General features: G+C 44.0%; 1 protein-coding gene across 1 annotated transcript in view; it reads left to right on the forward strand.

Moving 5' to 3' along the window:
- AFF2 (AF4/FMR2 family member 2) overlaps nt 1–27,481 on the forward strand; it is a 334,781-nt gene that overhangs the window by 245,475 nt on the left and 61,825 nt on the right. Inside the window, exon 9 of the mRNA XM_044427153.1 lies at nt 730–767. Within this exon, the coding sequence (XP_044283088.1) occupies nt 730–767 (38 nt within the window). The remainder of the gene's footprint in view (nt 1–729; nt 768–27,481) is intronic.

The following is a 27,481-nucleotide window of genomic DNA, read 5'->3' on the forward strand; positions in this document are numbered from 1 at the left end:
TTGATTCTTGTTTATGTTTATTGTATTTTATTGATCATATAGATGTTTTTATGACTGGTGTTATGGCATTTAAATTGATTATTCTTATTACTGTTTTAAATCAATCAATCGCTGTCATTATAACATTTTATTGTATAGCCATGGGCTTATGAATGCAATATAAAAAACCAAAAAACAAAACCCAAGCAAAGTTGTAAAGTGCCAGGCAGCTTCAGCTGTGGGGTGGTATGGAAATAAAATTAATAATAATAGGAATGCACTTGAAACAACCACAATAATAATTCACACTGATATCTGACGTTGTCTAAATGCATCATCAGGCATAGACGCAGAGGTACCTACCCATCTGGGTGCCAGCCTTCAAGTATTCCAGGTAACATGTGATGTCACACAGCACACCCTCTGCTGGACATACTTGTAACAGAGGGCATGCTGAACCTATGTGGTGCCCCTCATTTTTAGTGTCGTATCTTTGCAATCTGCATTTCTGAGATTCTCTGTAACTGCCAATATTTGTTCTCCCAAATGGTAGCATTAACACATTAAAATGGATAAATCAGTTCCTTCTCTTGTTATGCTTCCTGTTTAATTGTGGAAACTTCCACGGTTGTGTTCATTTGCAGTTCTCAGAAATACGCTCATTTGTTTCTTGTGTTCTTTCTCCTCTCTCAAAGGTCATGCTTGCGAAGGTTAGCTAACAGCTCTTTTGCTTTCCTTTTTTATTTGCAGAGTGCAGAGAAGATAAAGCCTCGAAACATTCCTGTAAAGTAAGTTCTCCCCCCCTTTTTTTAATATCCATTGGGGGGAAAAATCAAGTTTAATGAACTTCAAGCAAACGGGCACAAATAAAAACCCACACCAAGGCAATAAAAACAGACATTGTGACTCGGGTTACTTTGTAATCATATCCATTTTTTAAAAACTTCCCCGATCAGCAAGGACAGGCATTCGATTTTTCATGGCTCCCCGATGGCTGCATGCCCCAAGCCCTCCCTGGTTTACATAAATTAATATGTGCCATCTATGAATAGCTGCTAAATGGTATTATAATCACATTCAGTGCAGCGATCCCCTAGCCTTGAGGGGGAGTGCGGCCATGCTAAAAAGATTATGCTTTTTAATTGCAAACTCTGGGAAGGTCTGACAGAGGGGAAATGGCAGAGGATACGTTCACTGCATGGGAGTCTCCACTTGGACCTGTTTGCCGGGGCTCCCTAGCCTGTTGCTGAAATGTGCTTGTGTGTATAGAAAATATTTCCATGTGTGTGAAGCAAGCTCTGCCAGAAGAGTGAGGCGGCCTGCTAGGCAGCCCCTTTCAAAGACATTCCAGATTGCATTCTGCTCCTTTAGCTGCTTTCTCTGGCCCCACAACGTGGTGGTGGTGGTGGTGTTTGAGGGCAATGAGCCTATCTAAAGGTATGTGCTACTTCTCAGAGAGAAGTGAAGCAAACCAAACAGATCTGTGCCCCAAAGAGGAAGTCTCGATCCCCGTGGGATTTTTCAGATTCCCAGTTTTGACCTTGGAAGGTTGCTCTGGTGCAGGAACTAGGACTTGGAGCACTCTTTCCCTACTCTTGCCAGCAGTGTAGGAGGGACTGTACCAGCTGTGCCTTCAAAGTCTGAAGTGCAACCTTGGAGACAAGGTTCTGGGGAGGGGGGGAGCAGACGCTGCCAGCAGACCTGATGACCTGGTGGTGCCTCTTGCTCCTCCCTGTCTATTCCCCCTCCCCACAAAAATTCTGCCATTCATTCCAGAAGGGTCATAGTTGTTAGTAGCAGCCACTCCTAAACTGGGCATAAAGTAAAGTAATAATAATAGTAAAACTCTCTTAAGTAGCACAGTCGTCATGACAGCTAAGCAGGAACGGCTGCCCATTTTGTTCGGTCCATTTTTATGAGGATTTGTCAATTTCTTCATAATTCATAAACAGAATGGAAAGGATGCAAGGTTTTTAGAAAGTAGACTTTAAGAGAAACTAACACTGACCTTCATCCAACCAGGCCCAGGTTGTGGTGCTTAGCTCTTCACAGTCTGGGTCTGAATCTTTGTCTATTTAGCATGGTCGTGGTGCTAAATGAGAATCGCCATCTCTTTTTCTCCTAACAGGCCTTTTGCCTTTAACAGCTGTATGGCAGGCAGGTACAGTGTGGTCCTTTCCTGCTTGCCCCTTAAGATCTGGGGTAGAGGCTCTTCTCCAGGAGCCCTCCTTGAAGGAGATTAGGAGGGTGACTACCTGGAGAAGGGCCTTCTCTGCAGTGGCACCCCAATTGTGGAATTTGCTCCACAGAGAGGTTTACCTGGCACTGTCACTTTATACTTTTCAGCGCCAGGCTAAAACCTTTTTATTTTCCCAATGTTTTAAGACTTGATTGTTTTTAATATGGGGTTTTATTGTTGATTGGAAATTTTGATTAGGATGCTGTGTTTCATTCTATTTTGTCTTATTGTTAAACCATCCCAAGACCATGGCAAGGGGTGGTATTAAAATGTTTTAAATAAATAAATGTTAGGAGCAACTACCTACTGAATATGGCAAGTGCAGATGGGTGTGAATTTGCCCCAGTTCATGTTCGATAAGGATGCCCACTGCTTTCATTCCTCTCATTCCCAATTCCCACTTCAGAAGGTACAAATTTCCTCAGAAGACTTTGGGGGAAATCCATGGAGGGAGTTTGCACAAATTCAAGCATTTCTGCAAATTCGAGGGATTTTTTGTAGTTTTGTAGAAACTGCTTGATTTCCACATATTTCCCATTAGATCACTGCTTGACTTGCACAAAGCAAGCAGCGATCACAAACACAAATGGGAATTGAGTGTGAGTTGAATGAATGTTCAATAACATCCTGCCCGTCCTGTGGCCAGCCCTCCACAGTGGAGGCTGAACATTCGACTGCACCATCAGAAGGTGCTGTTCCAGCCACTGTTAGAAAATTCCTCCATTTATCAGGTGACAGACAGACAGACAGACAGACAGACATTCCAATGGCCAGCCAACCAGCCAGACTTGCTTCCCTCCCTCTATGTATAATTTATACACTGTTGCCTTTCTCTTTGAGTTCTTTTTGAATGTGCTCATGGATTTTGCTTCAGTTAGTTCCCATGGGAGTAAATTAGGCATATTAATTACATTCTGCTTGGTATTTTTAATACATTTTATTAGTTTACCCACCTGTGCAAAGTTACAGCTTTCCCCTTAAAGCCTCAGTTCGTGGAGAGTAAGTGAAGCCTTCCTAATGAGGCCATTTCTGGCAGGAGGAGGAGGACGCCCCCCCCCTTTCACCCAGAGTGTGTGTAACTCTTCCCTTTGCTTCTGGTGACAAGAGAACCTGGCCCCAGGTTCTCAGGTGGCAGAGAAGCCCTCCTGTGCAAGGGCTGGCCCAGACAGTTCAGACAATAAAATGCCTGTTCCATTCTACGTGTGGAAGCTGAATCCTGCATCAGCACCAGCAGTGGCATAGCATCCACCCACCCCGGAAGGCCGTAGGAGTGTGGGGCAAGCCACACAGCACACACAGCTCTGCCCCCCAAGGCCAGGAGCTGCCACCGCCAGCCCCGAGTGTCACCCACCTTGCCTCGTTCTGCATCCCAGTGGGGCCGTGCTGCACAGTGGCCTTTCCCTTCTCTCATGGACTTGTGTGGAAGAACTTCCCAGTGGGATGTGCCTTTTTTATTTTATTTTATTTTATTTTATTTTGCTTCCTTAAATACTTAAAACCAGATCTTAAAAAGATGACAAGACTGCATGGTTTTGTTCATTCCTGGAACGAAATGAGTGCCTTTTTTCCTAGTTCTCATCCTTCACTTGTTTGTGATACGCTTGATAGGATCTGTCCTGATGTAGTGTAATTCATTAGAATAAGACTTATGACCTGGCCACCTGATACTCCTTGAAGCAGAAAGAAGTAAATGGCCGTAGGGGATTTTCACTAGCTTTACAAGGATTTCTGACTCCCAGTTGTTGGACTGAAAGCATGGCCTTGGGTGGCAGAAAGAGAGATATGCTTAGAGCAACTTTCCCCAGTTTGGACTTTAGCTCCGCTCATCACCCCCAACCAGTATACACAACTTCGTACCCAGAATGGCCTGGGGATGATAGTTTTTATATTCCAGCACATCTAGAGAGCACAAATCAGAGAAAGCTGCTGTAGCTTATCAAGAGAAACTTCAACCAGATGTTTCTTGATATGGTGGCCATGTTCAAAGAGTTATCAGAGGACAATTCTTTCTTTATAGGCAACCTCTGCCTGAAGGAGCTGTGCAGCCCAAGTTTGGTCTAAAGATTATAAACCACGAGAAAGGAAAGGATGGGTCTCTGGCTGACAGCAGCCAAAGCCTTCCTCACCCTGGTGCAGTGAATTATATTCTATTTACATGCCGGGGGCTGGAAGGGAGCTCTCAGGGGATGAAGGTGGCCCCCAGCCCGGAGGTTCCAGAACCATGCTCTAAGTCCCAGGTCACCAGGGTGCCGATGAGCCTTGAAGTGCCTAGAAATGCCCAAAGAGAATTAATATTACAATCATAAGCATCATTCAGAATCCTCTGAAGTTCCACGCTAGATGAGATATTGTGGAATAGTTTTCCTAAAGGCAAAACCTTCAGGAACTTGGTGGAAAACTGTGGTGGTAGAAGACATCTTTTTGTCCAGACTAAAAAGTCAGTTTTGCATGACAAAGAAAGAAGACTCAATTTCTTTTGCTTTTTTGCGGGGGGGGGGGGTAATGCTGTCACTTCTGTCATGATTTTGAATGTCATCAGGAATTCCTCTTGAATGTTAATGTTCCCCAGCTGCACTCAGCAAAGTTTAGTAGCTTCCATTGTCACCAAAAGTGAAAGATGCACATATTCCCTGTAGCATATGTGACTTATCGCATGCATTTTTAAAAACACGGTTCTCTTATTAAGACATATGTGATAGTATATGCCTGTAAATGTGAATGGCTGTTGGCTAGAAGCCACGCACTAATAAGTTGAATTGAATCTAACTACAGTTGACATCTGCTACGATACGGGAAGGGGAGAATGAAAGAAAGGTTCTCAGTTGTAGGGAGTGTAAAAATATTCTTTGCTCTTGCACTTTCCTGACATTGTGGTTCCCTGCTAGTATCAGATTTCACTCGGTATTACAGAATTGTTTAACACCAGGTTTAAATTTTGAATCCTGCAGGTTGGGTGTTTTCCAGTTTTATGAAGGACATTTCTTGAAAGTATGACTTCAGAAATAATATGAAAATTATTTACTGCTGAGTCTTCCTTAAGGAGCCCACCTACACTTTTGGGGGGGGGGCTGTTCTGTCCCCGCAAGCACTATCAAAAATGCAATTGCTGAGCAGAACTGATGGGCCTTGTTTTAGGAACGGCACCCAGAAGGTGGAATGCCGTGCAGCAAATGCAGAATTTGTTGGTGCTTCCTTTCTAGGTCTTTTACTAAGGACAATCCTGTTCAGGTTCATCTTTCAGTAATGGGTCCAGTAATTTACCATTCTCATATTGCGCTTGCTATGCTTATTAGGGTTTGGTTTGGTTTTTGCTTGGAATTGAGCCTGAATTTCTGAAAAAGAAAGTTCTGAGAATTTTGGGTTGCTCCAGAACTATTCACAAATACCCGCCCTCCCACAAGGAATATTTGGCAAAATGGCCCTTCTGCTTTCATTTCCTGTGAATAGGATGGAAAACACCACGCACAAATGTGGATCCAACCCAAATTCCAGTTTAAGGAATTTGAAGGAAGCAATGGGGTTTGGCCATCCTTTTCCCGATACACCTCATTTAGCCAGTCATTTCTTCCCTTCCTCCCACAGTATTAATATTATACTTAATGACATTATTAATATCATGATTAGATAAACTACCAAATTTAGAATGGTTGGGGAACGCAAACAATCAGTTTTACCACCTATGAAGGAATGGCAGGTTTCAAGTGAAGATTTTTTTCTCAGCACTGTAGCCCAGGTTTCTGCTGCTTTTATGTTTTGGTTTACTCAGTTCTATCACCTTTTTAATGTTTATTCTTTCAATGGGTATTGCAAGCATCTTGCATGTTTCACTGCAGAACTGAGTTGCACTTTAAAATTATAAGCAAAGAAAGAAATGCTTTCCTTTTTATAACCAGGATAGGATGCAGGAGTTTCAACTGTATACCCAGTTTTCCTGGAATAATGAGTTTACTTGCCATTAATGTATTTTATTTTTTATTCATTTATTTATTTGAAGCATTTTTATCCCATCCTTTACAAGAGCTTCAGGATGGTGATGCAAAGCAGTAGTGGTAACCTACAATAGTATATAAATCTAATAAAAGCAATATTAGATTTATATACTAATAAATGGTGGGCATGTCGTGAGCGGAGCCGGCTGGAGCTGGGGGTCAGACTAGATGGCCCGGGAGAACCCTTCTGACTTGCTCTGTTTCTATGTTTCTAATATTAAGATCAAAATTCAGTCTTAAAATACTGGGAAAATAAAACACTTTTGGCCTGGTGCCAAAATGCATAAAGGCTCAGCACCAGGCGCACCTCTCTGGGGAGCAAGCTGCAAAGCTGGCACGCCACCACAGAAAAGCCCCTTCTCCAGGTGGCCACTCTGCTGTTCTTCTTCAAAGAGGGCTCCCGAAGAATGACCTCCGACAGGGATCTCAGGGGACAGGCAGGTGTATAAGGAAGGAGATGCTCCTTCTGATACCTAGGCCCTAAACTGAGTAGGGCTTTATGCATCATAAGTAACACCTTAAATTGGGCCTGGACTTCAGTTGGTAGCCTGTGCAGATGATATAGGACTGGTGTTATGTAAGCATACCTACTGGACCCTGTCAAAAGCCTGGCTGCTCTTTTCTGGACTCTGTTCTGGTGGTGAAGCAGAAGCAATAGCAGTAGCAGCCAGGTCCACAGGCTGGAGAGCTCTTTGATTAGCAAAGACATTGACATATTAGCTACCCTACCTCATCCCCATCCCAAAATTCCCCATAGCTGCAATCCTTCCAGTAATGGAGGAGAAATGAGTATTCCCAGCAACAATGCAAACAATGCATTGCTGCAGGCTGTAATGTAAAGTCCTTTGGAGTCTCTGCGTCTTGAATGGGCAATTAAGTCCCACTGGCTTGGTAAATGATCTGCTCTGGAGGAGATGCAATCTCCTAGAGCTGATTTGTTGCTGTCGAGGCAGCTGCCCGCATGTCTGGACACAAGGACATGGCAAGATCCTCTTCAGCAACAGAACAGATTCCACACTCTCCCAGAAAATGGTCACTTGGCACAAGTTACATCCCCTTTGCTGATGCCCAGCAGGTCTGAGTGGCGTAAGTACTTGGAAGAGGGGCCACCATGGGCCCCCTCCCCCTGGCATGCCACCACAAGTTCCATGATGGAAAAAATTGTGAGACCTAAATGGGGTAAAAAGGAAACATGAAGCTCTTGCATCATTTTCTCCTGGCTCTGGCACATGCTGAAAAACGCTCTGACAAGTTAAAGGTTAGTGTTGGGAAAGAATGATCAGACACCAGTTTCTTAAACTGTTTGCCAAGAAACATATTAAATCCCTTTTGATTATATCATGCTAATCTCCCAATACTGTGAGTTTTAATGTAAATTCTGACTTTTGCAAAGCTCCTACAATTCAGCTATCCACATGTGGCTTTATTTGAGCTTGATTGTCTCTTCAGATCTTTCTCTCCTCCTTGCAATTCCTTTCTGATTTAGGCCCAAGTTGTCACAGCGGCTTAAAGATGTACTACTTTAGGCATAAAAGAATAACTCTATTACTTTTCTTTTTCTTTCCCCCTCCTTTTCTTCCTTTGCATTTCCTCAGGGGGATTTATTCTCTTGGCATATTTCGCTAGGTGCATTGTTCTCAGTCTGGTAGATAACGATGGTAAAAGTCTTTTCATACCTTAGGAAGGTAGTCACGGTTGGCATAGCCAAAACGGGAAGTGTCTGCATTTGTCGACTCAAAAATTTCTACCATATTTGTGGCCAGAGAATAGAGGGGATAATATCACCACATTTCTCCAGTGGAAGGAGAAATTCTCCACACTTTCTCACAAGTAGAGTTCGCCATCGGCAGGGGTTGTGGCATGCTTAACAGACTGCTGGAAATGCCTTACCAAAAGAGGATAAGAAAAGATGTTGGATTTGCATGAAGTTCGGATCAGTTAATTTTTATATTTTAGTGCAATGTTACAAATCCTACTAATTTAAACAGATTATGATACATTTCACCAAGCATGGAAGTCTGTGACTGGGAGATCAATGCATTGTGGTCTATCTCCCCTGATAGGCCCCATCAAGGACTAGGTCTCCTTCAGAAGGTTCGTGATCCTTAAACAGAACAGCAATTCACATTCGGGTTGGGTGAATGCATGACTGGCCAGATCCTCTAATAAGTAAATAAATAAGTTTCATCTAGGCTCATGTATTGATTTGGTTTCACTTGTATCCTACCTTGCTACTGAAAAGGGGGATTTCTCATGTGTGTTTACATTTTTCTGTTTCTATCAAATAGAAAAAAATACTCTTTTCAGAAAAGAAAAAAATGCATTTTTAGAGACTGTACAAAATGCATGTTCTTACCCCTTAAGGTAAAGCATGGAAATGTACATTTAGAAATGCCCTCTTTTTAAAGTGCTTTTTAAATACTGTTTTAAAGCATGCACATTTTAAAATGGCTTTTACCATGTATGTGAGTTTGGAAATGTGTAAGCATTTTTAGAGAACAAACACTCTAGCTCCCCCTCACATCTAGGGTTGTGCTCATCTGCAACCATGAACAAAATTTAATTATATTGCATCCCCACAAAATCTCCTCCCTACTTCAGACAGAGGATGCTTTCAAAATAGAAGAGAGTCCTCTTTAAGAGAGGACATGTAACACCCACCCCCAGACCCTTGGAATGCTGATGCTGAGCAAGGGAGACGTTTGGGGCAAGAGAATGGCCAGGGTGAGCTCCCAAGAGCTTCATTTGCCCAGAGGGGGGAATTAAGGTCAAGGAGGTACGCACGGCATTCTCTATTTTAGTCCTTTCCTCACATCGCATTGCTGTGGAACTAGTAGCCCTCCCCTTGTGGTTGGACTCCAGGACCCATTAGGCCCAGCCAACTGAAGCAACTACCAGAGGTGGAAGCTGGACCCCAGCATCTCTCTCTCTCATCTCTGATATAACGGCTACAAGCAAGCTCTGCTCGATGTCTTGGAACTGTGTCTGTGGTTTTGGCTTTGGTCAGCAAACTCATACTGAGCAGAGTATCTCTTTAGCTCTCAGGTCACTGTGAAAACAACATCGCACCATTGCTCAGTTTTGTCTTCTTTTGTGTGTGCACTGAATCACATCTGAAATCACAATAATACTCTCTCCCCCCACCCTGCTCTATACATGTATTAGGCACAAGGCTTTCTGTGCCTTAAAAGATTAGCACAATCCCTTTCATCGGCCCTTCTTTTTTCCTGTGTTGAACAACTTTTGATGTTTTTAGTTTTATTTTTAATAAACTGATTTAGACATCAATGCAGATTTTCTCTTCCTCCTCCATTTAGGGTCAATTAATACTAAAGAAAGAGGAGAAACTAGCGAAAGGTTTCAAAGGATAATAGCGTGGCAAGGTTAATTTTGCTTCGTGCAGCATTTCCAGCGATTGAATTGCCTCTTATCCTCCCTCCAGGGTTACTCCTGTGCCAGCAATAATTGAGGCTGATTTTATTGGAAAATCACCTCTGGATGAGAATCATACTCTGGAGGAAACACTCTATGGGTACAAATAGGCTTTTTGGTGCCAGGACCATGTTGGGCTGGCCAGCATTCCTCCAGCTCCCAATCTGTCTGTGCATTCATGCAACAAATTCATTAGCAACCCTTCTGGCAGGATAGAAGAATAGCGATATTTGGAGCATTTGCTTTTGAATTGTTTTTATTCCACTCTCTCACACAACTTATCAGATAAGAGTCCAGTGATCAAACTCAACTCCCTAACTAGAGTGTTTACATTTTATGAATATGAATCCTAGAAGGAAATGGGCTGGTTTTATTTTCCCCCATTAGTTCATCCCAGTTGGCATTATTGTTGTTGTTGTTATTATTATTGCATGATGGAAAGAGCACATGCATTGGCCCAAAGAGGGCTGGGTTCAAAGCCCAACTTGTCATAAAGCTCCTGCTGACAGTTTCTGCCCATCAAACGCAGCCTCCTGCCCCCCTCCCCCGAGCTTCTCGGAGAAAGGGCAGATAACAAGTGTGAAGAACGGATAAGCTGTCAGGGACTTTTAAAGAGCAGACAGTTATTTGGCAAAAGCTCTTTATTTCCAGTGTACATCTGGCAAACTGTAGCCAGCAAGGAACACAGAGAGGTTCATTGAACCCAAGCTAGAAACTACTTCCAGCAGCTCTCCTTTTGGGTACCCCTGGGACCCACCCCTCTAGGACCCACCCCTCCCAGCTATATGCAGGCCCTCTAGTTGGCTAGCCCTTCTCTCCTGATGCCACATTGTGGGGTCAAGGATCCAGCAGGCTCCTCTCTCATGCCCCCACCCGGCACTCCCACGCCCTGTCAGTTCCCCGGGTCTCCCCTGAACACCTGGGGACTGTAGCCTTGAGATGAGCTCTCCCTCCTCCACGTTCTCTGTGTCTGCAGGCCTCTCTTCCCTGGCTTCACCATTCCCATCTGAAGAGCTGATATCCCCCGGGCCCCAAAATGCATGCTGAGAGCAGCAGCCTCTTTTATTCCCAGCATAAGCATAATTGTCACGATGCTCGATTGAGGATTGCCAAGGGCACTGGCTCAGTGGTGTGCAGGAGGTTCATGTCCCGAGAATCCAGCCAAAGAGACACCTGCCAGCAGGCAAGGAATAAAGAACAAATGCAACTTACGGAGGTGGTGCCAGAAAAATGCAAGGTTCATGCACACAGGACAAAAAGGCACACGTTTGCCTCTGCTACTTTACCTCTGGTCCAGTTTCTGTGTGCTTGTCTGTCTGCTCAGGACACCCCTATGTGTAGAAAGAGATGGATGGGTGGGAAGAGGGTACTTGATTTCAGAAAACTACATCAGGTGGAAAGATTTTGCTGGGGAGAACATGAGGTGAAGCACAAATGCACCAAAGCCAGGTCTTCCTAGGAGGACCAGGTGCAATGGAGAGCCCCCAGGCCCCTCTACTGCTCTTGATAGCAGGGTGGTCCAGCAGATGACCTTCTGCAGCTCTGAGGCACCAAATGAGATCCAGCCAGGTGGGCTGCTGCCTGTACAACCCTGCCTGAGAAGGTCAAGGCCAGTGCTGCAACACAGCAGCACTTGCTGGAAGAAAGTACCAACACAACTTCCACATCATCAGCATCTGCAAGGAAGTCGAGGCCAGCGGCCACCCTTCCCAGACTTCCCAGTTTCTTCTGAGCAGGGGTAGGGTTGAAGTTTTCCAGTGACAATATATTTCTTCCTGACTGTGGCACAAGGTATTTTGGGGTGACTTTGTTGTGAATAGGCAACTAAGCCTCATTTGCTTTATGAAAGACCATCTCTGGTTGGAGACAAAAGCTGCTAGATGGTCGATCCAGATCAACACAATTGCCTGATTTTATTGGACTCTCCTTGGGGAGGGTGCCTATGAGGCCTGCCATGACAAACACCTGCCTTTCAAAATTGGCGGCTACCCCACTGCTCAGGACGGCCTGTTGCCCAGGTAAAACCCATCGCTTGAGAGTTCTGAAGCTATCTGAAAAATGAATGGGTTCCTTGGATAGTCAGAGACATTCCAGCACCTGGGAGGACTTCACTGCCCTGGGAGAGGGGAAACCTTTATCTTGAATGGCACAGAGAAAAGGACAGAAGAGCACAGAGCTGGTGAATCCCATTTCTAGCCGCAGCAGTCATGGCAACCCAGTAAAAGGATTCCCATGGACTGAGGAGGAGGAGGAGGAGAAATTAGGAGTGAGGAATTTGGCACCATTCTGCTTGTCATTTTTGCACTCTCCAGCCCACCCTCCACCATATCAAAGTCTTGTTGAATCATGTAATTCTCACCTTATTAATGAAATGCTGATTCAGGTTTTGGCTCATCCATCAGGTCTCATTCAGCTGGCCAGCCTTTTAATTCTAGGAATTGGCTATCTTGACAGTAGTGTGCATTAATTAAGGGACCTCCCTTCAGAGACTCATAAATAGATTACCAGTCCACGTCAAGAGGAAAGCAAGCAGATTGGAAACAGAGTTCATCTACCTCCAGGCAAGGAATTCTCTCCTGCATCTCCACCTTTGTTCATCCTGCGCAGAGATGCATGTGGATTTCAGCTCAGTTCACCAATGATTTGAACTTACTCCACTTGCAGTCCTGTTCTCAAATGAGAGTATATGTCTTCCAAGGAAAAAAAGTTAGCAAATTCCCTGACTTGCAATGAACTTTTAACAATGCCTATTTTGAAAAATGTGTGTTTTAAAATGCACTTTTTCCCCAAAACTGCATATTTGTGTGTTTTAGTCAATGGAAAGAAAAGGCCCAATTTCCCACAAAAAGAAGCCCCAAATGAGAATGGGAGTGTGACAAACCAAGCTACAAAATGGGGTTTGAGAGTCTTGGCAAACTCAGGTGCCCCTGGCCCTCCCATCTGTAATAACGGAGCAGCAGGACCTGGTAAGGTGTCTGGAAGGACTGGCTCGTACAGGTGACCCTGGAGATCAGTAAAAAGCAAAGCCATTTCCCAGGTGCACTAGGGGAAAGGAATGTTTCCATGCAACTTCTCATACTCTCAGTCCAGCAATGAGGCTCAGCAGAAACTTCAATGTCAGAAGTATTAGCAAGCTATTTTCAAGTACATGTCCTTCTGGTTGGTGTTCTCAGGAAAAATGGAAAGAAACTCACGAATGCATTCAAGTCCAAAATCTAAATAATTCTCCTCCTCCTCTTCTTGCTCTTCCTCTTTCTTTCTTTGAATTCTAGGAGTGAAATAATGAATGTGGTAAAATCAATTTATTTGATCATTAATTGTAAATTAATAGATGTTTTATTTGAAATGGAGCTGCTCTCCTGAGAAAGTGTAATCATCCAGTGCTGATGATTATTCATTCTCTTGATTCAGAGATTTAAGATTATCATCTAACTAGCTCAAAAAACCCTATTTATGTATATTATTCATTCAAGTGAAACTGTGTCTACCTTCTAAAAGAACAATCATGTTAGGATCTAGCAGCCAGAAGGCAAAAATGTGTTGTTATGCTTTAAAGTCCTAGGCCCCAATCCAACCCTAAATTGCACCTTGTCTTATGGGCACTGGTACATGTCCCCATCCTCTGGCACTCATCTGGATGTATTTACACTGGCCACATCCTTTGCTTTGCATTACTGAACCATGGCATAATTGTTGTCTTTTGACATAAACCTTCATAGCCATCCATATACCTTTGACTGATTGCAAATACATCTAATTACACCCAAAATAACTTCAGTAATGAGAAACTGTGCTATTTCTACCAGTTATCATGCTATCAAGGCACCATCAGTCATGATCGGTGCTCCCATCTCATTTGGTATTTTGTTTCTTCGCTAAAAGAGGCATGGGAGGAGGAGTTGAACCCTGAACATACACAGTAAAGCAGGTTAAGGTTTTCACCCTGCATCCTTCTCCTGATTAAATTTCATGCCCTTACCCACCAAAGTTGCAATGTACACCTTTAGAGAAAACGTATGGCTAGCCAAGATGTGATGCAAAACTTTGTTGCCTCCCCTGAAAGCTTCTTACAGAACTTGAAAGGGAGAAAAGCACCAGACATGGATCTCCAACTAATACCTCAAGGTGAGCCTTCAGCCCAATGTGTTTGCATGGAGTGACTTTGCCATTCATACAAAGGTGCATTAACATTCTCAGACCTTGGAGATGCAGGCTTGGGGTTAGGGGCTGCATGCAGAGATACTTCTGCACCCCTGCACCCCAGCAGTTCTGAGGCAGACCACTCTTTCCTTATTGATCTGCATGGATGAAGGAATGGAGACTCCCAACAGCCACAAGGAAATCAACCATCAGGGGGATGGGTCAGGACACCCATGGGAGGTGCAGTGAAGGTCCTTGGTTCACAAGGGCCTCTGGGGATGGCATGGAAGAAGGCAGGCAATCGCCAGGGACATCTGGGGCTGGGAACCAACCTAAAAGAGATCAGTTTGAGATCCATGACTGGTGAGGGGCTGCAGCTCAGTGTGGAGCAGGGAGTCCCAATTCCAATCCTCAACATCTCCAGGTGACACAGGAAAGCTCCTGTCCGAAACCCCAGGGAGCCTCAATCAGTCGGTGCCAACAATCCTGAGCTAGATGGCCCAGGAGTCTAACTTGGCATAAGCAAATTCCTCTGGCTGCTCTTTCATTTTTTTGTACATTGCGGAGAGGCAGTGCCACACCTCTAGGCACCCCTACATTTTCCAATGTCACCTTGGGGTGACAGGGTTAAGCAGGAACACTTCCAAAGGGGAAGCCTTCACCTTGCTCTCCTGACTGTGATCTCAGCCCACACCCTCTTTTTGCAACAGGAAAAAAGAGATAGGAAAAATGCAGCAAGAGCTCTGATCCTGCCTAGTCTTCATCCCATCGAGTGCGCCTTTGAGTGACTGCAATTTCCTAGCTGTCTGTTAACACTCCGGACTTGCATATGTTTCCTGTGATTTATTGGCTCTGGTGCATGCAGGAAGAATCTACTTTCCTTTTGGTAGTAGAAACACGAAGTGTTTCTGTGCAATGGGGATTCTTTATTGCATAGACGGGGTATTAAGGAGAGAACATGTCTGGCTCTGTGTTTGGAGGATACCTGCTAAGTTTATCCTTTTGACCTTCCTGCCATGAGGCCACTCCACCTATGAGTAAATGCAAGGAGGTAGCTGCGCCTGAACTTCCATAGAATATCTGAGAAGGGCCCAGGTCTAGGAGGGTGGGAAGGCGTGCCTAAGCCAGTTGGCTCAATTTACCCACCCTCAAAAAGCTCTTTGGATGCTCAGAGATTCAAGATCTGCTGTAGATGTCTCCTGGACTCAGAAGTCACGTGGCTGCCCTTTGTAGTGCAGTCTCAGCTCAGTCCCCAGGAGATGTGTACCTTTCTCAGAAATGATAGGCGTTGTGGTCTAATGTACTCACAGCACTCCGGAATGCAGTTGGCTGAAACAGGCAGAATGGGCTGCATGAGAAAACAGGCCCAAAAGGTATACATGGTTTCCCCTCAGAACAAACAGCCGCAGTGACAATGATATTTTAAAAAGTGTAAAAAAGGCTTATGTGCTCTCCCCAATCATTAACTGCCTGTAATCCTGCAATTACTCATACTGGGGATGGGAAAGACGGCGAGCTTGTACTTGAAAGCTTTCCAAGCCGCATTTTAACCAAGCGTAGCAGTTGATGCAGATTCATTGCATCGGCTGTCCATCCTCCACTTTCATGTCTCGGCAGTTGGCTACAATTTTGTGATCTTTTTTATTTTATTTTTGAATGAAACTAGTTCTCTCAATTATGCAGCCATCATAACTTTTGCCAACATGGAGTACGGATCGATTTGTGTTCATTAGAGCACAAAATTAAAATTTCATTGCAGCCACTATAAACGTGTTGGCTCAAAGAAGTCAAAATACTTTTCAGTATAAAATCTTGGTTTAACTGTTATTGGCAAGTTTCAACTTTATTTTTTCTGCTTTTTTAAAAACAAAATTATTTCCAGTGAATTTCTTCTTCACACACCCCTCCCTTTCTTGACGTAGACACTGAATAAAATTCAATTCCGCTCATATTTTCCCAGGACAAAGCTCTGTTGAAATCAAGAGGATTTTCTATTGAATATGCAAGCAGAGGATCAGACTCTAAGTGTTTACAACCCCATATGATCTTAGTCAGTCAATCTGTCTGTCTGTCTGTCTCTTTCATTTGAGATCTGTAGTACCTGAAATGTACAAGGAGAACCATCTCCCTTCTGCCTAAATATTCATGGGATTCTTTTCCATCTCAGTGCTTCTTATCATCATTATTACCATGTCTATATAATTCTGAAGTGCTCAGATGATTACATAGGATGAAGTGGCAAAATCTGATAACTTACATTCAACATTTGTGCTACAAGCACTATGTAAACATTTGCTTCTTCAGCTCTCTTTCAAAGCCTGTAATTTAAACATCAGCTGGCATAAATTAGCAAGGTGAATAATCTAAATATGCACCTAAAGCTACCCTCCAAGGAAATAAGCAGATGAATACACGCCATGACGAATGACCAGGATGGATAAAATATCAACATGCATTTCCCCATGCAGGTTATGTATAAATCAAGGAAGGTGCAGAAAAGCCCTTTAAGCTTTTATGATTTATATAGGCTGTTTGCACTTTAGAATTTTCTCAATTAAAAAAAAACAATTTTGAGGGCTTTTAGTATGAAGGAGAAAATTGCATATCCAGACAGTCCTTCTCCATCAAATGGGATTGCCCCTGAACTCTTTCCTGAATTAATGTGTTTACTTGTGAGGTAGCAATCTCAGGAATGGACTCAAAGGGGAGAGTTGGTTTTGCACATTTATTTATTATGGAGGAAAGGTGTCCATTCATCAATTGTGAAAATGTAGAATGAACAGGAAAGGAACTACAGTTTGGAATTTGGCAGTTGCCTGAAGACAGAGATGGCCCAAAAGCTTTTTAAGATATTCCAGGCTTTGATACTGATACCAGTCTTTAAAAAGAGGGCTCCATTGCATGTCTTGAGTTTATCCAGAATAGCCATGGGGGAAAGGGGGGGAACACCCAATCTCCCACTGCTACACTTGGTCTCAACCAGTGGTAGAGAACCATTTCTGTTCTGGGCTGCTTTATACTGGAAAGGAGGTTGCATTAATGAAAGAATGAGCTAAGACGGAGGGTCAGGAAATTGCCTGGATCCCCATAATAAAGATTCTGTTGAGGTGACACAGCTGTTAGATCTTTCGTCCACCAGGAGAACAGCAGATGAGGTGGGTTGGAGGTGGGGAATCAGACAAATGGCTGAAAGAAAGAGGGGTTACACATCTTCCCCCCACTTGCTGGTCTGCTGTTCAAGTTTGCAACATTTGCAGCCCCCCCCCATTTCCTGTTTAAAATAACTTCATTGATTAGACGCGTCTTCGGTGCTTACCAGTCGTGCTGCCAAAACGTATTAGTGACACTGCCATAGCATTTTCCAGCAAAAGCAGGATCATGCTCCCTTTCGCAGCAGAGGTGCTGATGTCGCTGCAGGACCAGCTTGGTGTTTCAAAGTATGCCCAGCAGAGGGAATATTGACTTGTTTTCGTTATTCTCATTAAATCGCCTCACACTAATGAAAGGCTGGTGCATACTCACTCCCATACATCTTACCTGTGCAGTAGTAAACACCACGTCTGAAACAGTACCACATGCATAATTATATGCTTTGTTGTATTCCTTCTGGTCCCCGACAAAACACCATGAGCCGATGTCTGTAGCAGTCATCTTGCAATTTCTAAAACTGCCAGGGAAAGAGGTCTCTCATAAAAAGCTAATATTGACTAACATTGGAATTTGCCAGACACAAACATATTGAACGAAAACCCAAATTGGTGACAATATTTTTATAATGTCTAGGTAAAATAAATGTGGCTTCGGATTGTGGCTTTATGCCTAAGAGCAGATAAGGCATGAGGAATTTCTTCATGGAATGGGCTTCCACGAGAGGTCATTGAGGCCCCATCGGTGCAGGTGTTCAAGGATAGGCTGGATGTCCACATGGTGGGCATGTCGTGAGCAGAGCCAGCTGGTGCCGGAGGTCAGACTAGATGGCCCAGGAGACCCCTTCTGACTCGCTCTGTTTTCTATGTTTCAATGTTTCATTTCTTTAATCTCAGCAAGCTTCAGACTTCACTCAATACAATCCCATCAACAGCCTCGCAAATGGTCCAGAATCCACCCAAATATATATCTAATCTAAGTTCATATAATACCATCTAAATATTAAAATGAGAACAGCTTCCTTGTTCCCTGTCAATTATTCACAACGTTTAACTTTTGCAGTTCACAAAACTTTTGCTTACCTCTCAACAAGGACTTTGCAAGCACTTCCTTCTCCTTCCTTGACCTGTAATAATTATGTTTCAGTGTCCAGTGTGGCATTCCTGTAATTCCAGGGTCAAAATAACATGCAAACATCTGGCATGGGTGTTTGAGACACCTGCCACGGTCAAGAAATAGGCCCTTTTTTTGCATTTCTCTTATTTGTAGAGAATGTCTTGAAAAATCGAATGGGCTTTATGCTCTAGCCTGAATGAGGCATACATGAATAAGGCAGTAGAGGTGGAAAACATGAAGACGGGGCATTGGATGGGACAGAGACTGCGGGCAACAAAGACATGAGATTCAAGCCCCCAGCAGACCTGTGTGATAGATGTATATGGAGGAACAGAATCACAGCAGAAATCCAAGACTGCCACCCAGCAGCCTTCCTTCCCAAGTCCAGAACTGGGCGTCCAGGAATGTATGCCTGTTGGGATGTATGCACAGGCTCCATGCATGCATGGGAGCTCGTGATAAGAACTGCCGTCATGATTACAGCCTGTTTTCTGTGCGTTCATCATACACAGAACTGAAACATATGGACTGTGCTGCATAGATAGGACTTAAGCTGGTTGCTTTAAAGCAGGGCTTTCTATCTCTTTCAGCCTGCAGGCTAAATTCAATTGTGTGGACCAGGTGCCAGGGGTGTGCGAAGGAAACTGGAGAAGGACTAAAGGGAAAAGGGAAGGGGCCGAAATAACGAGCATACCAGAAAAATGTTCATGTTTTTACAATGGGGAGATGAATAAACTCTGGGAAACCCGTGGTCGCAGTTCTGCACCCCTGCTTTAAAGCATACTTCAGGGAAGTCTTGCTCTTTTTATTTTATCACTGGTATTTGCATACTGTCAAAAGGCAACACAAGATCATTTATTCATCTTTATATAGTTATTCACAATGTAAGTTAATGGCTGGTTCAAGCAAGACAGCGACCTAGGAGTATGGGTTGAAGGAGGGTTCTCAGTGAACCAGGGGTGATCCTAGCCATGCTAACAAACTTTGGCATGTTAATCAAGAACAACCCATAAAAGAACCCATGGTTTGTTGTTCAGTTGCGAACAGTGGGGTTTTCATGGTTCACAAATCATGGTTTGTTAGTGCAGCTGAGTTCAGACAACATAAGAGCCCATGTTTCAAGGACGGCCTGCAGTTCAACAGCACCCACTCTCAAACCATAATTAACCTTTGGGTGTTATAAATTGATCATTACAAGTAAGGCCATGGGAACTTTGTCTTGATCATTTGTGCCTTTAAACATTCAGTGAAGAGCACACAGAGTGTACAGGCAGAGCTGCTTTTTTGGTGAGGGAGCATTTCTACAAATCGGGATGAATAAATATGCTCCTTTAAGTGGTGCTTTGCCAAATGGCTTGGCCTTTTTGAGCCCAGGGCAGATGACACCCACTAAGAGGGGAAGGGGCCTTGTTGCAGTTGTCACTGCGGTGACATGGAGCTTGAACTCAGAGTGTCTGAAAGGGGAATGACTGGAGGTGAATGACGTTATCAGATCAACAGCTGAGAGAGATGAACTTGGCATCTTCTGTGGATCAGGGAGGAGAACTGTGGCTGTCAGACAGTTCACAAGAAAAGGAAGCAATTTCACATTCATTTTTGCATGGCTGAATGCAGAACTGCTGCCGCTGTGCATCCAGTGGGCCGTTGGCAGATTTGCCATCTTATTCTCATTCCCTGGGATAATGGAGATGAATATAGAGGCCTGCATATGTTTGGTCTACTTTGTTACACACAGTTCAGTGAGAGGAATGGAATTCAACTGCTGGATATGCAGAATATTTGAATAGCCTGCTATCGATAATTAGCTCAGTAATAGCCAAATCTCTGCTAGGAAGGAGTACCAATACCCTTACAGGCCAGAGAATAGGAGGGAAGCATGCCCCCTTTGTGCCTTCATCCATTTACACATTTACAAAGGGGGATAAAAGAAAGGAAACATTGGGCAGATTATTGAATGACTAAATGACACAGTCCACCTTGCAACAGAGAAACAGAGCCAAAAGGGGTCTCCAAGGCCATCTACTCTGACCCCCAGCTCCAGCCAGCTCCGCTCATGACATGCCTACCATGTGCATATCCAAAGAAGCTGGTGCATACAGGGATGGAACCCATGACCTTGGTGTTATTAGCACCAATTTGGACCGCTTTAAAAAAGAGATTGGACAAATTCACCCATGGCTACCTGTCAAGATTGCTCCCACCAGTAGCACAGGCAGTATGCTTATAGACACCAGTAGCTGAAGAACATGGGTGGGAGAATGCTGTTGCATGCCTGTCTCGTGGATTTCCCATGGGCAGCTGTTTGGCCACTGTACAAACAGAGGGCTGGACTAGACGGATGCTTCTTACGTTCTTAGCTGGACCTGGACCAAGCAGCCCACCAAACAGAGGATTTTCTTCTGTAAAGGAGCCATCCTAATCTTAGATCTCATGTAAGGCTAGGAAAGGCCAAAGGAAGCTCCGGTAGACCCAGTCAAAGCATTTGTCCAGGCACGCCAGTTTTGCCTGCTGTGACTGGGAGTGGTTCACTCAGGCAGAACAGTGTTTCCTATCACTTCCACTTGATTCTTGGAGAAAGTCATACCACATATTGAGCATCCTGCATGCTGAGCACGTGCTGCGGCAGTGCTGTGATCGTGGAAAGCATCGGAGAATCTGCCATGAGTCACTGAAGCTCCTTCTTGACTCTTCTGTGGGCACCGACACCTCACAACCTTGTTCTTGTGGAAGGGGCCTGCAGAAGAAAACCGAGAGAGATGATTTCAAATAATGGAACTCTCTGCTCCTCGGAGGTCCCTTGAACATCTTCTAGATAATCCTCTTGGAGTCCAAAACCAGGCTGGGGAGGGACGACTAGTTCACTCACCTAAAGAGGAGACAGAAAGCAGCAGGCATCACCTAATCTGATCAAAAGGGGACCACAAGCTGCAACCCATCCCTGCTCATTCCTCATCGCCTACTTGCTATTTTGCAGATTGTCAGTGGGGCAAGGGGGTCAGATCCTGCAATCTTTTTCCACTTCAAGCTAGCATTAAATTAATTCTAGGTTGCAGGACAACAGCAAAGTCACTTGACAAGAATACCATCTGCCTTTTTGCTACTTAGGTGTATATGGAAATTTGCAAGGCTTGGCTGCAGCAGCATCAGATCTCTTCCTTCCCTAGTATCAGATAAACCCCATGGGAAGTTAAGCTTTAGCCATTTCTAGAGGAAACAGCCTCTTTTGGTAAGGTGGATGTGTGGAAAGCCTTGTCTGAGGGTTTTAAAAAAATGCCCCTAAAAATCACCCTCTCCCTATAGCTGGATGTCTATTAAGCAGTAAGTTCTCCCCAGATTTAGCAAATCAATTCTGTAGGAGTGTGAAATGGTCCCCAGAAATCTTCAGAATTCTATTTCACAGCAAGAGCTATTGGGTGAAAGAAGAAGCTGCAATAGAATAACTTGCAAGATAGCCATTTAGATCACAAAAGGATCATAAAAGTCAGAAGCAGTTTGTTTGAAGCAAGGTTCATCATGTAAGCATCCAAAACGTGCTGAAAATAGGGAGGGGGGTGAAATTGCCAACCAATTTGTGGTTATGGCTGTTGCCGACAATTCTGTTGGGATTTAAAACTTGTTAAAGGCAGGAACTTCTGCCATCTCACATTCCTCAACCAGCAAGTGATATCTTTTGTCAGAGCAGGAGGAGAGAATGGTGGGTATTGGAAGTCAATAAAAGTACCTCCAAAACCATTAGCATTGCACAAGGTCATTTATTACTTAGCAATAATCTGAGGCCGCTTAGTGAAAATTCAGAAATATTCACCTGACTCTTTTTATGAGTAAACATGCAAGACTCTCGTCTATTTGCTTGTTTCCAAATTCAGGACTTGTTGCTACCATATCCAAGATGTTCATAATTATATGAATTGTAAATAGTTGTCCAATTTGAAGACAAGTAGGTTGTAGGAACACGAGCAACACACATTGGATGGCTGCAACGAACAACTATTTAAGGGTGCTTTGGAACAGTGCCAGGGTATGCTTACAGAACCTCACTTTGGTTATTAGTTTAAATAGCTTCCCTACATTTGTGGAATCTCTGTTGGGTTTTACTGAGTTAATGATACAATCAGAGGTTCAGGACCAGCCTTCCTCAGCCTGGTGCTATGCAAAGGGGTTGGATCTCAGCTCCCATCATTCCCAGCCAGGCCTAGTCAACTCCTTTGCAGGGCACCGGGGGGGGGGGGGAGGATGGGCTGCATTGACTGAGCTATGGCCTCTTTTGGCATTTGGGCCTGTTCATGAACATGGATTCCGGAGCCCAATGGCAGCTCCAGAGGCTTGCTTTCCCCATTCCAAGCCTCTTCTTGATGTTTTAGAAGTGTTGTGTTTAACTGCTGCTTTTTTAAAACCCTGTGTATTCTGCTGGCTGTTTTTGTGTTTGTTTGTTTTTTCTGCTAATGGTATTTTAATGCTTCCATTATAGGATATTTAGAGGAATTGGTGTTTCATAGATTGTGGTTTTATGCTTTATGTGCGCCATGAATGAATTTCATGTTTAATCCATGTGAACAAATTTGGGAAAGCTAATCCCTGAAAGGCAGCCCATAAATACTGAAATGTTGTATACACATGTACACTCAGTAGTGTCACTGAGTTGTCAGTCCAGAAATCCCCACTCCACTTAATGCCCTAACAGGGACTTGAACTCAGCTCCCTTTAGTCTGGAATCCAGGTTCCCCCCGTCTCCCATGGAGAAGTTCCCTGCCCTTCATACAGAATGAATGGTGCTAGAGATTTTGGGGAGAGTCAGCCTGAGGCTCACAGATTCATAAGTGAAGACAGGATTCTGGTCTTGGAGCGGGGAATCCACTCTCCAGTCTCCCACCCTTTGCAACCTGTGCACCACCTGCCTCTCCAACATTGGGAAGGCAACCGTGGAGAGAGCACAAGGGGAGCAGGGAGGGGAGAAGATGGGGGCAGCCAGGGTGGGGTGACCAGATGGCACACCAGTTTCTTTCCCTCCCTCTTTGAAGCACCCTGCCTGAGAGCAACAGGAAATGCTTCTGCCTCTGTACTGGATGCTCCTAATCCAATGAGTCTGAAGGCTCACCATCAACAAAGTGCCGCAATAGAGTCGTTTCCCACATTTTAGATGTTCCTTTCCCTCTCTCTCTCTCTCTCTCTCTCCCTCTCTCTCTCTCTCTCTCTCTCTCTCTCTCTCTCTTAAACACAGATTGAATATGTAATTTTCCTTCTGCATTTGGAAGAGCACAGCCCCCAAAATGGACTGTGGCAGAAAGTGAATTTGCAGAACAGCAGTCCACAGAACTTTAGACAGAAAATATGGGAAGCAGACTTTATTAAGTTCAGAACATAAGAGCGGTCTTGCTGGTTCCACACAAATCCCATCCAGTCTAGCAGCATCCTGGCCAGACAGATGGTTCTGGACACTCCGGGCCTGAAGGCCATGCCCTATTTCAGCTCTTTGTCCACACTGTGGTGGCTCCGTGCTGCCATCTCTGGCTTATGGTGACCCTATTAAGGAAAGCCCTCCAAAATTTCCCATCTGTGACATCCCTGTCCTAAATTCCAGGCTGTGGCTTCCTTCACGGAGTCAATCCATCTCTTATTTGGCTTTGCTTATCCTCTTCTGCCTTTGACTTGGCCTAGCATGATTGTCTTCTCAAGGAGTTTTCCCTACTTGCGATGTGTCCCAAGTATGACAACCTCAGTTTTGTCATTTTTGCTTCTAGGGAAAGCTCTGGCTTGATTTGATCTAGGACCCACATGTTCATCTTTCTGTTGCCCCAGCACCATGTTTTGAATGCCATCAGTTTTCTTCCTGCCAGCTTGCTTCACTGTCCAGCTTTCACATAGTGAGTTCTTTGTCCTAGTAACCAGTATTCATCCAGGATGTATGGGTTGGAATCCTTTGGATCTTTTTATGATTCACAGTTGTTTGGGGATGGGATTCCTGAGGAATGGTGGTGGTGATAGCATAATGGACCAGTAGCCCTGAAGGGGCCAGTAAGACCATCAGGCTGAACTCCTGCTCAGTGCATACTTCAAGTGGTATACTGGTTCATTTTCATAGAATCATAGAATAGAAGAGTTGGAAGGGGCCATGAAGGCCATTGGGTCCAACCCCCTGCCGTTGCAGGTCACGGAGTTACACCATCCCACTCAGATGGCTTCCCATTTCTTTTTGAATCTCTCTAGTGTGGGAGCACCCATTCTGAAGTGCAAGAACTCCTCTTAGCAGTCCCATGGCCATGCCCCCAGCCAGAGCTCAAAGAAGCAGAAAGCTGCATTGATTCATATCAATAAACCAGTTACTGTAGTTTTCATTTCCTCCACGTGTAGGCCAATGGATCTTAGCAGCTACCCATTCAGGTCCGAGCCACCCCGAATGTCTTTGCATTGCAACCAGGAAAAATACGTTGTTTGGGGAAATTAGTTTCCTTTGCCTCCCACTACAGTAAAAATTGCGGCTAATCTCAGAGAGAACAGGTCTCCTGAAAGGCAGCTGGCAAATGACATCAGCATCCCTGCTGATCAAAACATCATGGCCATGTGTTCCTACAAGCCTAAACTGCAACCACACCATGGGGCTCCCCCACACCAGTGGCTGGCCACTGTGCCCCTGGTGCAACACTCCATGAGCCACAGCAACGTTTCAGCCACTGGCATATCTTACCCAAATCATTTGGGGCTGGGTGGGGAGGTAAGAATATAAAAAGGCAAATATTAGGAGCACTGGCTGGCAAAGTAAGACTGGTACCAAATATGAAAACATCAACTCACTTCAGAGATAAGCAGCACACTTTATATACTGCAGGCTGTGTTGTGTTATTTTTTCATTAAATCATGACTTTCTAGCAAATGACATTCCAAAAGATATTTATCAAAGCAAGAAAGCACTAGAAAGGTGCGCCCTGCATTCACTTTAATATTTCTCCTTTTCTTCTGACATTTTTCTAGCCTAGAGATCTAATTCCATTAAATATGTACATTTTTTGACTGGAAGACTTCTTCATGTATCTTTCAGATGAATCTTAAAAGTACATAAGATCTGTAGGGCATCTTTTTTAAAGTGCAAATGAGGCCCACAGTAGAATATTGTCTATGCGCCTTTGCAATTTATTTATATTCCTGCAGTGCTCTACCTTCCTCTTACTGTGATAATGATGTGGAAAAAGTGAGCGTCCAGCACACCTTCCACCAAGCCCTGTCAAACGACATTAGTTTCATTTGAGGCACGACTTACAGGAATTCAACTTTGGCCAATTTCCGTTTTTATCAGCTTTATTAACCATTGTCATGTTGGGTAACTCCGTATATTTTACATGGTATAGAAGTGCTTGTATTAATTAGGTTTCCTTTTGTACAGTAGACTTTCCATTAGAATGTGTCCACTCAGATGCTATCTTCATCTTGAAGAAGCAATAATCAAGTACTGTTCTTTGGCCCAATTCATCAGGGGAGTTTCCAGCACAAGGCCCATGAAACTGAGCTGCCACTGTGCCACCGTGTATTTTGAGAAGCACAGTAGGCCACAGATAGACAGACATCCATACTGAAGTTAGCGTGCATGGTCTGGTCACATTCAGCATCTACATTTCTGAACCCAGTTCAAGGTGCTAATCTTGCCCATAAAACCTGAGCAGCCCAAGAGCACAATATGGATGGGACACCTCTCCCAGTATGGTCTGACCTCCGGCTGGTGCCGGAGGTCAGTCTAGATGGCCCGGGAGACCACTTCTGACTTGCTCTGTTTCTATGTTTCTAACTTCCGTTTACATAAGGATCTGAGTCCTTTCTCAAAGTAGATCCTTCAAGGGAGGTTTGGAAGACAGCAGCAAGGAAGAACATCTTCTCCATGGAGCTCTTGACCTCAATTGTGGAATGTTCTCCCCAGGAAGAATTTGGACCTAACACCAAAATTATGTTCTTGTGGGGAACCGGTCAAGACTTTCCACACATTTGAAAGCATCTGCTTAGTTAGTAATATAGCTGAAAGACTGCCAAGGCTCATACAGCCTGCTGACATGTATTCCTTCCTTCGTGATGTCTGACTTTGAAGCTTCAGGGAGGAAAGTCAAGAATTTGGGGGCCCAGATAGTTTTCAATCCTTCCAGTTCTTGGAAAAGGAATAGACAAGTAAATAAAAATGCTCCAAGTGAATGCCTGGCTAGGAAAGTGGTGCCAACATGAGAGATTTGGATTCTCAGACCACAAACTGTATTTTCCGGAAGGTGGACTGCTGGCATGAAATAGGTTGCACCTTACAAAGACTGGAAAGAATGTGTTTGGCCACACCATGAAGAACAAACAAAGGCTATACACCAAAGCAGAGAGAGCAGCTCTAACAATGCCGAATAATAGTCTTCCCAAAAAAATGTAGAAAGAAAGCTAGCGTATAAACCATGTGGTCTTCAGTGTCCATATACAAATTCCCGGAGTATAGAAAACAAACAGCATGAACTTGAACTCTTAATACAGAAGGGTAAATATGACCTAATAAATATAACTGAAGTTTAGTGGGTGACTTCCGTGACCATAATTCAACAACAGAAGGATAAGAAGTACAGAAAGGGAGGCAGAGTCTTTCTATATGTTAAAAACATGCGTCTCTGCACAGAAATATAAAAGGGTGAGCTTAGTATCCCCCTTGAGAGCATCTGGATTAATATAAATGGAGCAAATAGTAATAGGAAGACAGTGGTTGGAGTCTGTTGCCAAACACCCAGTCAAGGAGACGATGAAGATGAAACTTCTGAAAAGCAAATTGCCAGTGTTTCAAGGAGGCACAATGTCATCATAATGGGTATGTTTAACCTTGAGAATAGAAGACTGAGGGAGATATGACAACACTGTACAATACTTGAAAGTTTGTCTCAGAGAGGGAGGACAGGGTCTCTTCTCAATCATCCCAGGGTACAGGGCGTAGTATAATGGGCTCAAGTTACAAGGAAGCCAAATACTGGCTAGATAACAGAGGGGGAAAATTCTTGACCCTTAGAGCAGTATGACAATGGAACCAATGACCTAGGGAGGTTGTGGGCTCTCCAATGCAAGAGGCATTCAAAATGCAACTGGACAGCCATCTGGGAGGGATGGTTTAACTGGGAGTCCTGCACTGAGCAGGCGGTTGGACCTGATGGCCTTCTGGCCCCTTCCAATTCTACTATTCTATGATTCTATAATTTGTTGATTTGTTTATGAATTTTCTGATGTTTAAGTTGTCGTATCAAGTTTTGATATTGTGATGAAAATTGGTTTTAGCTTTTCATACATTTTCCATAATTATACTATAAGATGCCTTAGGCCTTATTTTTTTAAGAAAAGTGTCTGATAAACTTTGATGAAAATGACTATGTGCTTCTTAATGCTAAAACAACATTCACTTATGAAAGGCAGTTATACATGGTATAGCAATGGCCAAAAGCTTGTG

Source organism: Varanus komodoensis, unplaced genomic scaffold, assembly GCF_004798865.1.
Source record: "Varanus komodoensis strain SLA01 unplaced genomic scaffold, ASM479886v1 scaffold18_3, whole genome shotgun sequence".
In the NCBI taxonomy this organism is placed as follows: domain Eukaryota; kingdom Metazoa; phylum Chordata; class Lepidosauria; order Squamata; family Varanidae; genus Varanus; species Varanus komodoensis.